General features: G+C 48.6%; 1 protein-coding gene across 1 annotated transcript; it reads left to right on the top strand.

The window, feature by feature from the left end:
- The first annotated feature begins 12178 nt into the window (after window positions 1-12178).
- On the top strand, window positions 12179-18775 carry LOC106747050. The gene is made up of 3 exons (XM_014624292.1): window positions 12179-13379; window positions 16531-16810; window positions 17660-18775. The coding sequence occupies exons 1-3, from the start codon at window positions 13250-13252 to the stop codon at window positions 18738-18740; spliced, it is 1491 nt and encodes a 496-aa protein (XP_014479778.1). The 5' UTR covers window positions 12179-13249; the 3' UTR covers window positions 18741-18775.
- Window positions 18776-19650: the final 875 nt, after the last annotated feature.

Genomic DNA, 19650 nt, shown 5'->3' with positions numbered 1-19650 from the left:
AAACGCATGACGAATATCCTTCCACAATAATAATTTATATCACTACACCAGCCGTGACTTGGTTGGCCATTATTTCTCTCCTTAGCCAGTCAAAGCCGTATTAACAATTGTAACTATCTAACTTGAGACATTTGATAACTTTGAAGAATATAAAAGAAATAGGAGGCAATCACACATGCGCGTATTGAGAACCCATGAAATAATGGCTCAAGAAACGCGTTCGTCTTCACGCTCTTCCTTTGACGTCGTCTCGTCCCCCATGGAGGAGGCGTCTCAAGGCTGCTACATTAAGATCGCCAGCAGCGGGGAATAATAATAACAATAATAATAATATCTTCCTCATTACGAGCGATCCGTCAGAGTCTTCGACCGCTCATGAAAATCCCGCAATGCGAATGTGAGAAATACCATCGATGACGATGTTCTCCATATTGACGAAGTATCGCGCGCACTGCCACGCAGAACGGCGTCCTGCGTACGGCGCGTGGGCCGTTAATTGAGTAATGAAACGCCCGCGTGCAGGGCTTATACAGCCCGTGGATCGTCGTCGTCGCTCCGAGCCACGAGGAGGACCATAGAGCCCGCGAGGAGAAGCGGACGGATCGATTTAAGCGCGACCGGACGGATTCAATAACTCTCCCATCGAGAGAGAGCCGAGCCGTTCCAAGGCATTCCGGTTAAACGTGCGTGGCAACCGATATTTACCCATCTCATTATCGGCGGAATTTATGTTACGATCCACGGTGGACTTTTCCAGGCGCCCGAGAACGGGCTCTCCATCTTTTTCTCTCCCGTCGTCAGCTGTTAGAACGCGAGCGAGCACGTTCGTCAATTATGAGAATCGACGGACTATCAGATTCGTATCTTTCCGCTGGATAAGCCGGCCGTTAACGAGCCACGTAGCTTTTTATGTTCTATCCTAGACTCGTCGCACTGTCCGTCTCTCAATACCCGTCGTTAATCCTTTAATACTCGACATGACTACTCGGTACTTAAAGCTCGATACGCAGATATTTTCCGAATACCTTCTTCGTCAGTACTTGAAGCGAAATTCTCTTCTACTGAAATATACACGGGAGTTGCGTAAGTTCGTCGGTGATTTAACTGGTATAAAAGATGAATCATTTTACGGAATTTGGGAAAATTCTAAGATGACTTTGAACTGTTTTGTTGCATAGTAAAAATATTCTGTGTTAAGTTTAACACATGTCCCCACACAAGATGTCGGAAAGCAGTTAAGATAACACAATGGTGTTTGCGTTAACACACAGGTATGTTGGAAATTTTAACCGATTTTAACACAAATATAAAATGTTCTTTACCACGAACTATTGATAAAAATTAGACGAACTTTTGCAAATCACCGATATGAATATGGATTATGCTGATGCTTTTCTTATTTGTAAATAATTTCTCAGGAGATAATTTTACACACATCTTCAGAATAGGTCTTTCATCGTTTGAGAAAAATGACACTTTCGCGTTGTTTCATTTTCGATCGTCGAAATTGATGTTTTATCTGTCGAAGAGATTGCGCGCCTCGCAACAAGACGGCTTAGAGTTCTCGGATGAATTTAATTATCGTCGTCTGTCTTCGCATTACTTGCAAATCATCGCGACGCGCCAGCTAGCCGCAATCGCGCGCGTCGATCAATATTGTAAGGCGCTCAATGAATTAGCAGAGGGACTCGCGAAAGACACGGTGCATTCTCCGCATAATACAATCTATTAGGAAGACCTGTGCGCCAAAGCCGGCTATAAGTTTGCAACTCCGCATTAAAGAGCCAAGTATTCCAAAGTTCGCGAAATGTTTCCAGCGCACGCTCGCAACGCTATAAATACGACGCCGTCTAATTCTCTTCTCTCCTAATATATGCCGCGGAGATGATTTTCCAACAGAGTAATCTAACCCCAGACATATGGCGTGGTGCATTTCCCTGGGAAGACTCAAAGCGCGTTTCATGACGATGATATATGAACACATCGGTCTTATGATCCGCGCAGGAAGAGATCGGTCGGCGCGGTGGGAATGATAAAAACGATCATCGCTTCGGGGCATCGATTTTCTGGCGGGGCTCGATGAGCGGTCGGCCACAGCGCTGACGATGCAATCGAATAACAAAGTCGTCACGCCCTGCAACGTTAATAGGCCTTATATTTAATTGGCGCCACCGAGCGTCTTCGCGCAGATAATCAACTCTTTTCGAGACTCGACGATAATTATCAAACGACGAATTATCTCGGAAGTGATGCGAGTTTCAATCTCTATTCTTCTTTTTCTTACAAAGTTCTAACCGAATTCCGCACAAAAAGCGAAGAAGCCCGGATCTTCTAGTGAAGGAAATTACGGAATTACTTATATAGAACTGACATTTCGAGAAAGTTCAGTGACAAGAATTTCTGCAGGTACATTAAAATAACCGAAAACAATAGACTGAGCAGAACTGTCTTTATAAGGGGATTTTCGTCGATAGACTATTCAGTTATACCAACGGAATTGTTTTCTCCGAAGCGAGGAGTCGAGGGGAGAAGCGCTGTAGTTCACAAAAGGTTCATCATCCGGCCGTCACAGCGAATACAGATTGCTGTTAACTTCGCTGCGGCTATCCGGCTTCACCGGCTATTACTTCGCTGTGCGTACTTTCCGCAGAGAGCGTAATCCGCGAAGTCATTCCCGAGGCACTCGTTTGCCGGACCTTAGGAAAAAGGTCGATGCGGGCGGCTCGGTAGTAAAAACTATCCTCGCCCCGCGGTCATTGTCTACGTACGCGCGGACTCTCTCGAGCACTAAGTCGAGAGACTCCTGATCGTGACTATAAAGTCCGCGAGCGAAACTTACATATAGGTATTATTAGCCCGGCGAGAGGAGGCCGTATAAACGTGTCCATGGGTGACGTCCCGACATCCCGGTGCTCCGGGCGTACATGAACTCTGTACTTTAATGGGCTCGTTTCGTCCCTCTCTCTTATTCTCCGCGCGGCCCTCCGTTTTTCTCGCTTTTCACCGTCGCGCATACTGAGCTCGAACGCATCGCCGCTGCACAGGACGATCTCATGCAAATGACACCCAAGGAAGGAGGTTATCCTCCAATTAATCGAGCGCCGCCGTGTCGAAATTACTCCCCGTAGTTATTAATTCGCGCATTTCTGTGATTACGCCCGTTTTCGAGAACCTTGGTTAGGCCAACAAGCGAGTCAGCGGCGAAGAATCACTTTCGCTTCAGTAACAATATATATCCTGTTTCTGCTGATTATCGTTCGCATACACGGGAAAGAAAATCAACTATCTTCATGTAAGATTCTTGCTTATATATACAGACAAACTTCTGCATATATACAAACCGATTAAATGATGCGTCCGATCACACTAGTGAATATGATATTTTATCCAATCGGGAAACTAGTTGTAATTTTTATCGGATAAAAGTACGACCCGATCGAACGGATATATCGGTTTGTTACTTTTTAAATACGATCGGATATTTTTTTTCTCATTTCTACGGAATTAAATTCTCGAGCACAGTGTTATTTATTCAGCACACACGAATGGAAGAAATAACACAAGCCGAGAATGCAAGATTGCATCAGTTGCTATCGATTTAGGATCTCACGTCACCCCGCCGATCAGGAGTCACGTTTCGACGGGACCGAGAATAAGTCGTGACTGCAGCCGCGATCACGCGAGGACCGTCACGACTCTCTACGAATGCCGTCATAGAGTGGCGCGTCTACTATACCTACCTACTCGCGTCCTCCTCCAGATACTATCGCGATCGCAATGTTGCGCATTCAACATCAAGGCACGACGGTAACCTTTCATTTACCAGAAGACCCAGCGTACAAAGTGGATGTAAGTACAAAAGAAACTTAAAAGGATTTCATCCTCAGAAAGCACCGCGACGAACACGAATGTTACCACGTTGAATACGTGATGAGATAGAAATCTTTATGCGTAGTGAACTTGCGTGCCCACGACAGAGAATAATGAAAGAAGAAGGAAAGAATGAAAAAGGAAGAGAAACGACACAAAAATTGGAAATTCTGGCTCCAGAAGACGTCACGGCACGCATAATTGCTACGTACAGGAGATATCGCCGCTACACCTTCATCATCGAGAACGAGATGGGTGAAAAAATAGTTTGATCAACGGGTACACGACTCCATATTATGACTCACGTCTATCACGTTGAATCCTTTAGGCTCACTCATATTCCCTCGAATACTGAGGTATCTAGGCTCGCCCGCTCGGTTGTAGTCGACCTGGCTCGCGGGACAAGCCGATAATTTAGCGGTTTTGTTACTTCTAGGGTAGTGCCGGCGCACTCCTCGCGTTTTACATGCATTAAAGCCACTGTGCGCGACCCTCTTCTCCTCTACCTCACGCCGCAAGTTGCGAGCGGTTTTGCCTCGCTCGGTTTCGATTTCTACGCTTCTTTCACGCGGTCCTGCCCTTCTTCGCTTTTGTAACGGCGGCGGCATTTGACGGAACGGGATATACTTCTTCTTCGTCCCGAAGCGCAACGATTATACAAAGAGCGCTTCTTTCGCCTCTGCAGTTTCCTCTCTCTCTCTCTCTCTCTCGGAAATACGACGGCCGTTCGCGGCCGTAGAGAACGCGAGGGACTTTTGTTCCGGCGCGCAAGAACCCGTTGCATAAACGTCAGGCGAGGAAAAATAGAGTAGCAGGAGTAATCCCTCGCTCCGTCGAGGAATATCTATTAAGCTTCCGCGCCTCGCGGCGAATTAACGGCCGCAACAAAATCGCCCGGAGTCGCGTCACGATTTTCCATTCACGGTTTTGCGGCGATCGCCATTCCGGCCGGCTCTCATCGCCGTGATCCGGATAACGGCGCAGGGGGTGCGTTAAGGGCCGCCCCGAAAGAGGGGGGACCGATACCGTTGCGTCGCTCGAGAAGATCGGCCGAGGAAATCGGGGCGACCGTGAAACGCATCTCGAGTGCTCGATCGAACTGAACCTCTCTTGCTTTCGTTTCCTCCCCCCCCCCTCCCCCGTCATGCTCGTGTAACTAGTTTAAACAAGTTTAATCGGGAATTTTTCTGCGCGAAAGCAGATTTCACGGTAATATAAACAGGCGAGAAATTGTGCACAGCTGTCGTGGCTTAACGACGGCTTTCTTCTCTCCGGCATTGTTCACACCGCGTCTTTTCGCAAATCGTGAGAACACTTCGGGAACAAGTATCAATGACCGTTTCGATAGCACAGCGTGCGATTACCCAGGGCGTTCATCATCGTAAATCCTCGGTATTTAACGGCCAGCGAGAGTACTTATGAGGCAATTCAATCTTATTGTGTTTGCGAGTGCTCAGCCGCGGCGAGATGGACGAGGATCGTTGCTAATTGATCCCGCCGTTGGGACGCCGTTAATTACTCGCCAGGAAATGCGTTATCGACGACGCGAGACAGCGTCGCGATTGGCGCGAGAATCCGCATAATAATTGTGTGTAATATAGATCTGCGTTCCTCTCTCTCTAATAAAGAGAAAAGAACCCTTGCAAAAATATTTTATCGTTTCTGGACGGCGAAAGTAATGAAAGGCTTTCAGTGAGCACGACGTTTTTAACGGTCGGGAAGAAGCCATTTTTCGTAAAAACAAGTACTCACAGCGCACGAGTATATCCGAGATGGTATAAACGGCATTTATTCCGAGTAGTAAAAACGTAGCGCATTTGTATAAACGTACATCAATCAGTTGAAATTCGCATTAAATATTTAACACATCCGTGCGTTAATTTAACATATGTTATCTCAATATTTTGTGTTGAGTTAAAATAGCACAGTGACGACTAACATATTATGGATTTGGTCTTGATTTTTAACGTTATTAATATTCGTGTTACTTTCCAACATACTCGCTTTGTGTTAAATTAACACAAGATTTTGTACATTCAGCTACGAAATACTCATTTAACACTCGCATGCGTTCACGTTTTGAAACAGCACGAGTAAATGCACGATTATTTAACGTGCTTCTTTCCGTATTGAGTAAAAGAGGAATGTATTAACGTATTCTCGCTCATTAACTGAAAAACAGTTATTGAAGACGGGGAATTGCCTCAAAAAATACGCACGCATACTCGCGTGCACTCGTCGTACTGAATAGACTGCGCGTGCTGAAGAGTGCGAGAAAAAAACGAGCCGAAAACAGTAAAACCGGTCAAGTTTTCATGCGAGAAAGAAAGGAGAAGAAAGAATTTTTAAGCATCACGGCTGCGATAGAGAGGACGGCTCAGTGTCATATATAATATATTATCATTTCTTAATATTATTCTGTGGGAAGATAGAAATATAGGGCAGACGGTTCTATTCGTCGCTCGGTAGCTGAACGGCAATGCTTTGATCATTTCGCAACACTCGAACGAGTACCGTGAGCCATTGTTCTTTCATGGGACGCGCTCTCCCACGCGTGTAACGCCTCGTTTCATGGCGTGCGCGCGGGATCCCCGGAAATTTCTTACCTATTCTTCGCCGTTCCTTATTCTATCGCCGAACGAGCGAGCGAGCGAACGAAGGCGCGTATGCATGCGCGCGCGATTTAAGAGCCAGCAAAAGACTTACGAGCTCGCGGTTAATGGAATACGCGCGCGCAAGAACGACGGACCGTTTAATTACCTATTCCATCCGTGGCGCGACGTCCACCACCGGAAGCCGCGACTTCTGTTATTAAAGACGTCCTTTTTTACGCTCCCATCTCGCGCGTGTAATCGGGAAGATTGAGAGGAGACGGTCCGGCCGTATAACGAAAATAACCTGGCTCGGTTGTAAAAGCGGAAACTTTTAGGGGGTTGCACCGACGCTTTCTCGCGAGCGGAGAGGGAGGAATCTCCGACACGCAAGCAACAAGAGGTGGCGGACCGTAGGTAGAGAGGAGGTCGTGGCTACCTTCCTTATTGCTTTGTACCGTCCGAATGTTCGAGAAATTATTGCCGCGCAACGAGGTCCCGGCGCAATGCATCGATATTTCGTAAAACACGCTCTCGACGAACGCTTCATTACGATAATTCCTATGGGAGGAGAATTGACCGATATGAAATTTCATTAGCCAAACGGTATTTCCGGAGTATCTTAATTTACGAATATCCCAAAGAAACGCACTTTTGACGCCTCGTGTATCTCGGAATAAGCGTAACGGCAACAAACGAGATACTAACCGGTCGGGCAAAAATTTAAGAGGGTATTACCGAAGAAGAGATATAAATCGGAAGGTATCGTATATTATACGGAGAATCTGAGGAGGTTATTGCGGTCTCGCGCGAAATTTCAGATACCGCTTTATGGAGAAGCCGGCAGCAGTTTCGCCTCTCTTTCTCTCGTGCGGGAAAAGGAGATAGGAATATAAAGATTATTATTGTTCCTCTCGAGGGAGAGCGCCCGAGGCGAAGTGCAATCGCGGAATACTCGCGCGAGGAGAAATGTCTTCGAGTGACGTGGAATCGCAGAGCCTGATCCCGGCTTGTAAGAAATCCACGTTTCAACTGAAATATTAGTCCTACTGGAAAGATCGAGCGGGAAATGATATTTAATTGGCTGCCCTTGGTTTTCGCGTTGGAATCGCTTCTCGGTAACTTTTCTTTGCGACAAGTTGGATATAACCTTTCTGCCCTGTTTCTTGCTAAAAGCAGAGTGTTAATTTAGTTGTGTACGTGCGAAGTGAGGATTATATCGCGTAAGATACTTTTTCGGGAGAATAGCAGTTCGTTTTTCTCTCTCGGGCGGTTTTCCAGCCGGGCGTGTAAAAAGCAACGGCGGTAATAACCGATGAAATCCCGAGCTCATCAAAGTGGCGGGGAGCGTTCTTTCGGAAAAACGCATCTCCGTCGATTAATCGCGGTGGAGATTATCAGGTGCACCGGCCATTTTATCGGACACGATGTGGATAGACGCTCGCGATGGGCGGTCGCAGCAACTAACGTAGGAAGAAGAAGATCGGCAGTGAGTAGCCGCCGCAACTAGGAAACGATCGATACTACCACGGCTTTGCCTATACCCATTAGCTCTCTCCGGATAGGAAAGTAATTACCGATGCATAAATCCGCCGATTGGAAGCCCCTTGGCGAGGCATAACGGCACGGCGTCGCGAGCGTCGCTCGTAATTCGCGAGGTGTAAGTCGTGTCACGTACAAACCGTTTTGCGTTCCGGCGGCGAAGCAGGAAGCGTCCGTGGGATTATCGGGATATAATCCCGGGTAATTGCCGGTATTCTACTCGACCCTCAACTACTTAATTAGCACTGGAACCCGACGTCGGAAAGAGATTCCTCGCGCGCGGTAACGCCTACTTACGACGCCGTCGCGCCGTGGAAATGTCCCTCATTGTTCGCCCGATCGAGAGTATCCCGGCGCTGAAAAATGATTTTCCATCTGGACGAAGGAGGCATTTCGTCGGATTTAATAAGATTCAATAAACGAACGATTCAACGAACAAAAGCAGAAGTTTGATTTCTCGAATAATAAATGTCTCAAATGTTTCTTTCGTTATCCGACCATTAGCAAGAAGTGAGCGTTGCATTACTGGCTACACAATTTCCACTGGAGATGCGTCTTCTGTTGTTATAATTACTTTCTTGTGGAACTTTTAATAGGAAAACTAAGGACGGGCGATAAAAGATTATTTACTCGGACGCGGGCTTACAGAGTGTGCTGCACGAACATCATCGCTAATCGACGGTGCCTCGCCGTTGGTCCGAGATAAATCTAAGTGCGCCGCTGATTAATCTCGCTAACCGTAGCGTTCGAGCCCGAAGCGGTTTCATTGTCGGCCCAATTCCCGATCGCGTCGCGGCGGCCGGTTGAGTAAGAAAAGAAGACCCGAGTCACGATCGTATCGCGGCTGTTCGATCGCCCCGGCTACGATGGCCACCTTCCCGACTGACCGGAACAGAAGTAAACACTGTGTGCGCCCCGCACGGCGAGTCTAAACGAGAGTCCCTATCCGGAATGAATTATACACTATGATCTCGAAGTGCTTATACGATTTATCCGAGATAATATCGTTGATTTGGTAACATTTCGCACGGAAAGTTGAGTCGAGACAGTGAACGAAAGAAATTTGAGTTATAAAACGGCTCTCGTTCAACCAAATTTGGTTTTCCGTACGTAAGAAATGCGAACGAAACTCTTGCTCACACGGTATCTTAGCGGACGTTTTAACAAGATATTCGTTGCGCCTTAGAATATAGGTGTATCTCTCGGCAAAAATCGCCAATTTCAATACGATTCATCCTCCGATCTCATGTAGCCGCGTCGTTACCGGACGAATAATAAATCAGTGCTCGACGGATAATTCCGCGACACCCGTTGCGTTAAATAAAGCTAACAAACCGGAGTTTCGTTTAAATCATTCGCGGCTTATAATTTATGGCGCGTCTACGTGGACTTCTTAACGTCGGGGGACGACCCATGCCGACGTAACTTACGGCGAGTCGTCGATTTTTTAAATCCCGCTACTTAGTTGGCCACAAGAAAACACTGCTGCACGTTCTGCATCATTAGCTACACGCCGCCGTGCTTCCAAGTGCTATAGGGAAGAAAAGCGTCGAAGATCGTCATGATTCGCGACGAAGGAATCATCGCGTGCATACGTCGCTCCGAGTGCACGAGTCGTGCGTTTTTGCGCCGCGCGACTTTACGGTACAACAAACATATGCGTCTCTTTTAAATTGGCGCAACGTCGGGCGAAGAAACGCGATAATGTTAACGCGCGACATCAAGTATATAATTATCTTCGGCCTTATGAAGCGCTTCTTTCACATACGGACGTAAATACAAGAGCAGCTTCTTTGACAAATTCGCGATGGATTCTTGCGCGTCCGGCCAAATTGATTACAGGCTGTTATTAATATCCGATTAAACGCGTTGGAAGGTAAAATTTCTCCTTATTTTTGTTTTCTGAAATTCAATATCGTCAATTTCGATGTGAAATAAGTGATCTAATTTTCAACGAATTTCTCGTGCGATTTAACCCGTGCGTTAAATACGCGATATGAAGCGTTTTATATTCCGCGCCATTCGTAAATCACTGTTTACCTTAGCAATCCGACAGTATGCTTATATCATTATTTCTTAAGTGCTAAAGTGAATCATGGCGTGACGCGAATTTCTTATTCATCTTCTTATCGCGAAGCCCATTCGCGCGGAAATCCAGTGAATCGAACATTTAGCAGCAGGTGAGCTGGATGATTATACTCTTATGCGCGCATTATACACACCGACACAAGAGCGTAAAGTTAGCCTTTCTTACGCCTCCCTCTACACACACCGAAAGCAATAAATTTTCCAACCTCATCGAACAACACATACGCACGGCGGAGAAACAAATCTTGAAATGCGCCCGCTGAAATAACGTTCGGCGAAAAATCGTCGAAAGCTCTTTTTGCGCGTCTCCTCCGCCGGTGGGAGATTAATTTCGTACATATCACCCGGCGGTGGTGACGACTGAATGCGTAGTGGTAGATCTTTGCCGTGATCTACAATCACGGCGAAGCAAATCACGACGGCGGTTGGAATACGTCCCGAGGCTTTCTGCGCGTCCTTAACAACCGAGTGACCGAGACACGTATATCCCGCCCGCTCTATATACCCCCTTTCTCGCGTAGGGGGAGGTGAATCTCTTTTCCTCTCTCACTCTTATTCCCGTCCTGTCACGACCAGTCGCATCATTAGGCCATCCGGTATTACAAATGACGTTGAAGGGACTCCCCAGGCTCCTCCACCTCTTCTTTGTCCCTCTCTCTCTCTTTACCGCGGATCGGTCCTCTCCCCGGCTTCTTCACGCGAGTCTATCTCCGGCTGGTTTGCCGAGTCAATCCGGGCGAAACGTCGCTTTAACTGGATCGTTCGAACGCCGCTGCAAAAAGCGGCGAGCAAGTCATAAGCATTTATGAGTTTCTTACCGGCGATAATAAGTTTGGAACGATTGCTGTTTGTATCATTGCGCGTACTTCTTCCAGCCGGTAGCCCCGTGCCCCTTATTCGCCACCTTCCTTCTCGTCGATCGACGGTATCGTGCAGATTCGTCGAGAGCGCTCGACTCACCCGAACTCCTCTCAATACATATCGCCGTATTAGCCTTCATCGGGAGGGGAATCGTAATAAATTCGTATAACTGCGTTTAACCGCGTTTAATTTCCGCGAGAAAGTCGATTTCAATGTAGCCCATTCGATTGACTTTGACACGAGCAAGTAGCTCGCGTTTGCTCGAGATAAAAGGGAAAGAAGGGGAGAAAGAGAGGGTATACGCGCGAAAATAGCGGGTTGCGAGGAAAGGTCAGGCAATGTGTGGAGATAAGACGAGATAAAGTCGCCTGTAAGGCCCGAGAAAGGGGGAAGAGGCGTTTTATTGCAGCCGGAGGTACGACTCCCGGAGGATCGAACGACGTTGCGATGGCTGAGTATATACTCCTGGAAAACATATGTAGCTAATAAAAGCTCGTGGCGAATTTACAATAAACCGGCATCGTTGTAAAGTTAAACAATACCGTGGTTCGACGGAACTGAACGTAAAAACTAGGAATATTATCGTGGGAAGTGGATTAATCTTCTCCGGGACGTGACTTCTAGAGACCGCAAATCTTTTATATTTCTCGCCAGGATTCTCGACGGTGCTTGAAAGAGACATAAAAACGACAAAGTGACGAAGAAGAGACGTGTAAAGAAATGTGCTGTATCATGATCGTCGCGAGGTCTGTTTGAAAGATATCCCGAAATTTCATGCTACCTTTGATGCTACAAATGAGAAATGATTTTCACCGGTGAAAGAGTTCAACGAGTTTCAAACGTCGACGATTGTCCGGGATGAAGAACCACGGGGAATGAAGGATGCACCGCATACAGAAGCGACAAAACGAAAAACGAGGAAGAAGGCACAGTGAAACGCGACGCGATTCACAAGGTTGCGACAAGGTAAACTCAACTAACGTTGCCGGGACGAACAACCGAGCGAGCGAGCGAGCAACCAACCGGAGAGCGGGATGAAGCTGAGCTAAAAGGCAAGCAGTCAAAGCAAGTGAAGAAGAGCTAGGCGAGGCAAGGTAAAGCGAGTAGGGACGGGGTAAGGCGCGCACTGGCGAGGCATGCTAAAGCAACGGGTCCAAAGTCGCCACGGCGAGGCCCCGGTGGCGCGTTAACCTCCCGCTCGTACGCAGTACGCTCTCGACTCTCGCGCAGGCCAGGTTGCACCAATCCCGTCGGTCGATCCGCCGACCACGTGCATCCCAGCACGAGAGAGAGAGAGAGAGACGCGCACGTGCCTCGTCTACACCGAACGACTCTCGGAACGTCTCACGGACTGTCGTTTCCGCGATGATTACGAGGTGAAATCGAGTGAAACATCAGCGAGTGTTGTCGAGCGACGTTTCGGGCGTGTTTTCAACCCGCTCGGACGTCGCAAATTAATTCGCACGAGAGATTCCGATCTCTCTTTCGCGCATTACACCGTGACGCCGGCGGACGAATTTAATTCCTTTCTCACGCCTGAGACGAGACGCGACGATTAAACGATGAGGAGGAGAGGTGGGCCGCCGTCATTCATCCCGGCCGGGGCGTTCCACTTTCGGTGCCGGCGCGTGAAATCGACGGGACGAGGCGAAAATGAATTCGAGACGGTCGTGCGTGGCAGCACGTGAGGAGGCCCGCAAAAGTGCGCGGTAACCGAGAGGGTCCTTTAAATTGTCGCGCTCCGACGAGTCGCGCGGCGAAAAAAGGGAGAACCGGTCGCCTGAAAAACCGCCTCGTCGATCGGCCGGAACGGCACGGAATAATTGAATTATCGAAAGTCCGGAGAGGCACGGAGAGAGCAGTCTCCGTTGGACGACCATACATGGTCGTCCTCTGCCTACGAGAAGGCTTCGAGCGGGAGCGTCGTCGTCGCGTGGGAGGTCGCGCTTTTTACTTCTCCGACGGCAGCGGTAGAGCGATTTCGCGGACGGACGGTGTGCGCCAGTGTAGCCAGCTCGGATAATTGCAACTGGTTCATTAGCGGCGAGTAAACGAGATTCACCGGCAGTGAATTCATGTGCGACGAGAGAGACAAAGAAGACGAAATGGGAACGCGACCCGCGAGCACCGGCTGGGAAAGCGCGTGGAGAATCGGAGTGAAGTGTAGAGTCGCGCCTGTCAACGTCTGACATGCGGCGAAGCGGGGAAGCCTCGCGCATAGTAGTGCGTTGACGGACGAGGTGCGGGGAAAAGGAGAAAAAGGGGACAGTAAAAAGCGCGGAGAGGAGAGAACAAGCATGCCGGGGACCAGGAGATTATGCAGAGTGGGACTGGCCGCGCTCTTGGTCACCGCGCTTTGCGTCCTCACTCTGCTGGACTCGCCGCCGCGACTCCCGGATCCTCCGACCGATCTTCCTCCCACGCCTGGTAAGCAATTTTCCTCCTCCGCGACCCTTGCCCTTTCGTTATCGGGGAACTGCTGAAGGCGGTAACGCGCGCGCATTCTTCCTGCCACCGCGGCGCGATTGAATCCTCCGACGCGAAAAAGGATAGGGATGAAAACTCGGTGACGAGAAATTTGCCGCTACTTCGACCGAGTAGAAACCTCCATCTTCTCAAAGTCGGCGTGATAAAAGTTGCGACGCTTCTTTGCCAACGCTCTCGATGGCCGGTGAGAGAATTTATTTTCAAGTGCGAAATTAATCGAAGAAAAGTGTCGCAACTTTGCCGACTGTGCAACCGAATTTTCCTCCGATTCCCCCCAGCCAACGGAAAATTCCACCGAGAGAATTGTTTCTGCCGTGTAGAGCGCAATGCTGTCTGCATGGAAAACAAATTAGTATAAAATATCAAACGTATATAAGTAATAAGAATAAATAAAATTGATCGCCATTTTTCTTTCTACGTAGACAGTCTTCCTTCTCAAACTGAATCTAATTAATAGCAGAGATTTATAATCATTGGCAACATGTTCATTGTTCACGATCGATAACTCTCGTTGCTCTCACTAGCTTGCCATGAACCTCAGCTTCAAAACGCAACAAATTACAAACGCGAGATTTCACTTCGAGCTGGGTTTTGCATTTAATCCAATTCAGCCGGATTTATATATGCGCGAAATCCTTTTTACGACGACGTGACTCCACGGCTTTTGCCGAGACCACTATGGAACTCATGTCATGTAAAACGAGAAATTCCTGTTTGCTGCCTGCGCGCGCAACAATAACGAAGTGCGTGACGGGAGCAAAGAAGAGTCGAAAGAAAGTAACAGTCGGGCTGACGTAGGCGTGCAACACTAATTGGCGCGTAAGCAGAAATACTTTCTCGCCGCGATAAAGGGAGATTCGCACGCGATGTGCTTGTTCGTGGTACCTGCGAGCGATTTGTTACCCGGTACGCACTATTTCTCAGCATTAAAATGTTTCCCTGCGGGAAATCAAGACTCTTGCTTCTTTAAACGCACGTTCATCCCGCATAATTGCGCGTACGATGCGCTTTTTCTGATGCCAACAGAGAGAATACATAAATGAATCACCCAACGGCCGATACCGATCGCCCAGCAACTCCCTTTGTACGCATCGCAGAAAATTCAACGGTGCTGCACGTTCCGTGCCGAGAAACTAAAAAGATAACGCACAACGAGAGACGCGCAAAAGGAACGCAGTTATAAATAAACCGCGAAGCTTTGGCATAAAGCTCGCCAAGAACGTAAATCTCGGCGCTGTTCTTTGCTAGTAGCGACTTCATTAGTCGACGTAATTTATGACGTGATTCATCGAGTGACCGCCCGTCGACTCGTACGCTTTCGCGTAATTCACCTTCGCTTCCTCCGTGCAAACATTTCGCGGGGATTATGACAGCCCGATCGACTGCCCGCTTTCGAAATTCGTAGAGTCCCGTCAATTTGGCGAATGATCATATTTTCGGCGTTAATTATCGCGAAAAACAGGTTTCCCTCACGCAGAAATCCCCCGCAGTCGATTAAGCAAGATCTCGTCCTCTTGAATCGGTCGAAGATAAGAACCAGAGGGAGTTCTCGACTAATTAGCGGCGGCCCGTTAAAAATAATCGGCACGATTTACCGGTCAACTTGGTCGCGCGCAGCAGTCAACTAGACCCGGTCATTGCGATTTCCATGAGAACGCCGCGCGTATTTCTAGCATGGTACGAATGCCTCCTTCTCTCCGCGTTTACCTTCTCGTAAACCTCGCGAAGCGTGGCCGCGACGGCCGAGGGGAAGACGGCAGGTAAAGGGCACGGAGTCACGAAGAATACTCGCGGCACGCAAACACGTAATACCGCCGTCGGCCCTCGTTGGGTCAAATGCCGACTTTTAACGACACACCACGACGGTTCATCATCCATCCCGCCGCAAAATCCGGGATCGCGCGCCAGGTATCGTCCAGTCTCGTTACCGACGTTCTCCCTCCGTCGACATCGATCGTCTGCGAAATAGCGTCCCGCCCGTCAATAACGTTCGCGATCCATATACGCGAGTAATTGCAAAGTGACGGTCGTATGTAGCTATGCTATAAATTTCCCCGACTTTGTTTTCTCCCCTCTTATCTCCGTCATCGAAATAATTATGAATGAGACGAGTCTCCTATCAACGGTGTGGATTTATTATCGCCGACGGCGATCGTACGCTTATTCCGCAAATACATTTATTGGAGGCGAAAATTAATGCGCGAGAAGGAAAAAAGCTTCGGAACTTGGTGATTGCGCGGAGAACGAGTTTTCCCCGCGGGATAGACGGAACGGCAGTCAACATTGGGTAGCCCAATTAGCGACCGGCCGGCTAATTCCCTGCCTTTTGAATATTACTGAAACGCTGATCGGGGATTACATGGAAATCGCAATTACGAGTGACTATCGCTGGGATAAGCGACGTTTTCAATTGTAACCGAATGTACGTGAATGTATTCACTTCCGTCCGTAAGATCGATTGGCGCACAAACAATAAGTCGATGTTTATCAAGATGAACTCAGCGTAACACCCGCGCAAGACGGCGCAAAAGTATCGATTGGCTGCGAGACAAAGTTAATGTATCGAAAGGCGAGCGCAAGCCTACGCAGTCTGCAAGAAAACACAGTCAACCTAAACTCGTTAACTCTCTCGTGTAGAATGACTCGCATGAATAACGATACGAATGATCATTGCGTGATCGCGTGAGCGTATCGAAAAATGCTGGAAACGAAGACTGTCGCGCCGTGAAGGAAACGCGTTCTCACGATCCTACCGCGATTTTTCGAGACGCGTTGACCCGAAAAAACGCAAATAATCTACTATTTGCAGTATCAAAGGGAGCATAATAGAAAACTTAATGAGATCGCGTGATTAAAAAGTGGCGCTTCTTTCAATCCTGATAGGTGAGGAAAGTTAGACGCCTCGGTAATTGCATTTTCAAAGCGACGGGTAGTTACGATTCTACTACTACAATATCGCGCGCACCGAGGCATTACTCCCGAGCAAAAACGTGAGTTGGCATTATTCTCTTCCTCCCGCGAGCCCCCTCAATTAACTCCAGTGGTCGCCTTAGCGGCCGATACTTCTCAGCGTCGCTCTTTGCGCTTCTAGGTGGCGAGCCGCCGGGCACAAGGAGCATCGTCGCTTATTCGTGGGCACGAAGATTGGCACTCGATTACAGGCCCACCAAGCAGTGCGACGGTAATGGAACGCGCGAAATGGCGTTAAACGCGCACAAGCCGCCCGGCACGAAGTGGCTCGAGACAATCCCGGGACAGCTCTTCCTATACAGCGCCCACTTGGACCTCAGAGTCGCCGGTTACCCGAGCATCAGAGTGATTGGCGTTAAACGAGGAACCCTGCCGCCCTCTGCGCTCTTCTGCACTATATGGTGAGCGATTTTTCATTTCGCCCTAAACCCCTCAGTGGGAGAGGAATTATCGTTTCTGAAAGTGTCGCCTCTAACAAACTACGACGACGACTTAAATATCCGATAATGTGTTCATCATTCTGTATTAGATCGCTTGTTAATAACGAAGATTTCTCGTTCGAAAGATCATCGTGCGTCTTGACGTCGGAAATTGTCTTAACGGGATAAGATGACCTCAACCATTCTTCGAGTCGTTCAAAATTCTTGAAAATTCAAGTACGAAAATATCAATCAAGTTTCCGAAAAAGCGGGGTTTTCTAATCTTCAAGTGATCAACAAAACTGTTTTCTTCGATCAAACGAACACTTTTACAGAAGTTTACTTCAGTTACAAAGGTGTGTTGAAAAGTCGCTGTAAGGTCTTCCCTCGACATTTTCGCCTTAGAACGTCCCGGGGAAGACCTACGTTGATGTTGGGACACCCAGTATATGTGGAACAATTTCTCTATAATTAAAAACGACAGATACGAATCTGTCGCCGATAGAATAATGTTATCTGTCGGTTCCCACCTTGATTCGAAGGTAAAATTGACCCACGCGAATTACACTGTCAACCATGCGTCACAAAAATGCTAAATACGGTATCACCAAAATGAGGTACGCGTTAAAATAACGTAATTATGAGAGACATTTCTCTAATAATGCAACAATACCTCCGGTTTTAGCGACAACAATATAATAACACGAGTTTACAACGTAGGACACGACGGGTGTTTTCCGGCGGTTGCTTGGGAGAATGGTTGCTTTTAACACGGAAGTTAGGCATTAAAAGCTTTATCGGCGGGGATTAAGCGTCGCGATCTCGTTTCAGGTACCGGGAGCGATCCGTGAGCGTGGAGGCGCTCGTCTCGACGATCTGGTTGGACGAATGGGGCGGCACGGCGGACAGTTACACCGGAGCGCTCGTCAACTGCCAGCTGCCTCTGGACGGCTCGATACGCTCGCAGCCCTCACGGGTTTACGTAGGTCCGACCGCCTGCTACGCGAATGCTAGTCATAGTTTAACAACCCGCTCCGAATTCGGCGAGGAGCAGCCGTCCGGCCGGAAGAGGCGGTTCACCCTGTGCATCAAGGGCCTGGACTTCGACGAGGACATATCGCGTAGGCTAATCGCCTTCGTCGAGCTGCACCGTATTCTGGGCGCCAAGCTGTTCCACTTCTACGTGTTCAACGTGCACGAAAACGTGCTGAAGGTGCTGCGTTTGTACGAGCGGTCGAACGTGGTGCGATGGTACGCCCTTGATCTACCGGGCGACCTGCCGAACGAGAAGACCGCCAGGAGACGATTCTTCCGCGAGGATATCTGGACGAAGAGACGGATGGAACTGATACCCTATAACCATTGTTTCTACGAGAACCTCCACCGATCGGAGTTCGTAGTGCCGATCGACATCGACGAGGCAATCGTACCGACGCGGAGGAAAACCTGGCACGAGCTGCTGCTCGACGAACGCGCCAAGCTCGGCAGGAGCTTCAAGGACTTCGCCTCGTACTCCGTGCGCAATGCTTACTTCTTCCCCGAGCTGCAGAACAAGACCGATCAGCTCGAGCGGTCCTCAGGTCGTTCGGCCGACCCGGATTACCTGGACACCATGCGAACGGCCAGTATCTCGCCCGAGGGCGACTCGGTGAAGAGCTTCGTCTCCACGAGGCGCGCGCTAACGGTGCACAATCATTATGCCCTGACCACGTTGAACCCGTCCACTAGACGGGCTCATCATCTGGACTCGAACGACGTACTCAAGCACCACCACCGGGCGTGCGACAGCAGACATCTCGACTGCGATCTCCTGATGGAGGATGTCAGGATCGACGAGTCCGCTTTGCGCTATGCGGACGAGCTCAAGACGAGAATGAAGATCGCCCTGGCCGATCTCGACGCCTTGCCATAGATTACAGTGATGTTGTAAATAATAATAAAATCATGCCTCCCTCGAAAAATACGTCATTCATCCCGAAAAGTCCCTCGATTCTCCGCGATACCAGCGGAACTGTGTGTGTGTGTGTGTGTGTGTGTGTGTCGGAAGCTGTAAGTTGGAGATACACGTTGAAATAATTACTATCGCTTCAACGTGTACCTCCAACTTTGGCGATACAGTTCAAATCGCCGGTCACAATAATTGGAAAACCTTTCCCAACATCACTTTGAAACTAAGTTTCCTAGCATGCCACATCTCGGTTGGATGAATCTCTTGTAATCGTAACGTTTAATCTCATATGGCAATCCGGTGTGAAGAAAGGAAAGATAATTATTAAAACCAAGTGCTCGCGATTTCTTTCCGTTGCCTGCGAAAGGAGATCAATCGCGAGAGCGTCTTCATTGTGGAGCGACAATGGCGACGGTTTTCGAGCGTAACGGATTATTGCGCGGCCGGACCGGGTAATTGCATATAAAACAACGAAAGCGACGAAATTATCGAGGCGGAAAACACTTAAAATGACAAAGACGACGGCCCCGCAAGATTGAGATTGTATGGCCGAGCATGATAATTGGAAAGCGTCTAAAACGATACGAGCAAGGCTGATGGCTTTTCAAGCGCGCGCAAAGTGCTTCCAAACGGCCGGCCGCCTTGACAACGTCTGACACGTTTATCAAATGAAAGACGAACGCGCTATTTACGCGAAGGGAAAGCACAGGAAAGGTAAGAGTCTCTCTCTTGAGTTAACGAGTACGTACGAGGAGCGAACGACTTTATAAAGCGCCGCATCCATCATGCTCGGTACGTGCGAACGACAGTTTCAATCTCGCTAAAGTGGCGGTTCGGTGGTCATCCATTAGCACACTAAGACCTCGGGTCAACC

This window comes from Dinoponera quadriceps, unplaced genomic scaffold (assembly GCF_001313825.1).
Source record: "Dinoponera quadriceps isolate SergipeBrazil2010 unplaced genomic scaffold, ASM131382v1 scaffold2110, whole genome shotgun sequence".
In the NCBI taxonomy this organism is placed as follows: Eukaryota; Metazoa; Arthropoda; class Insecta; order Hymenoptera; family Formicidae; genus Dinoponera; species Dinoponera quadriceps.
The sequence above is the reverse complement of the archived record's forward strand: the minus strand, read 5'-3'. Positions and strand labels throughout refer to the sequence as shown.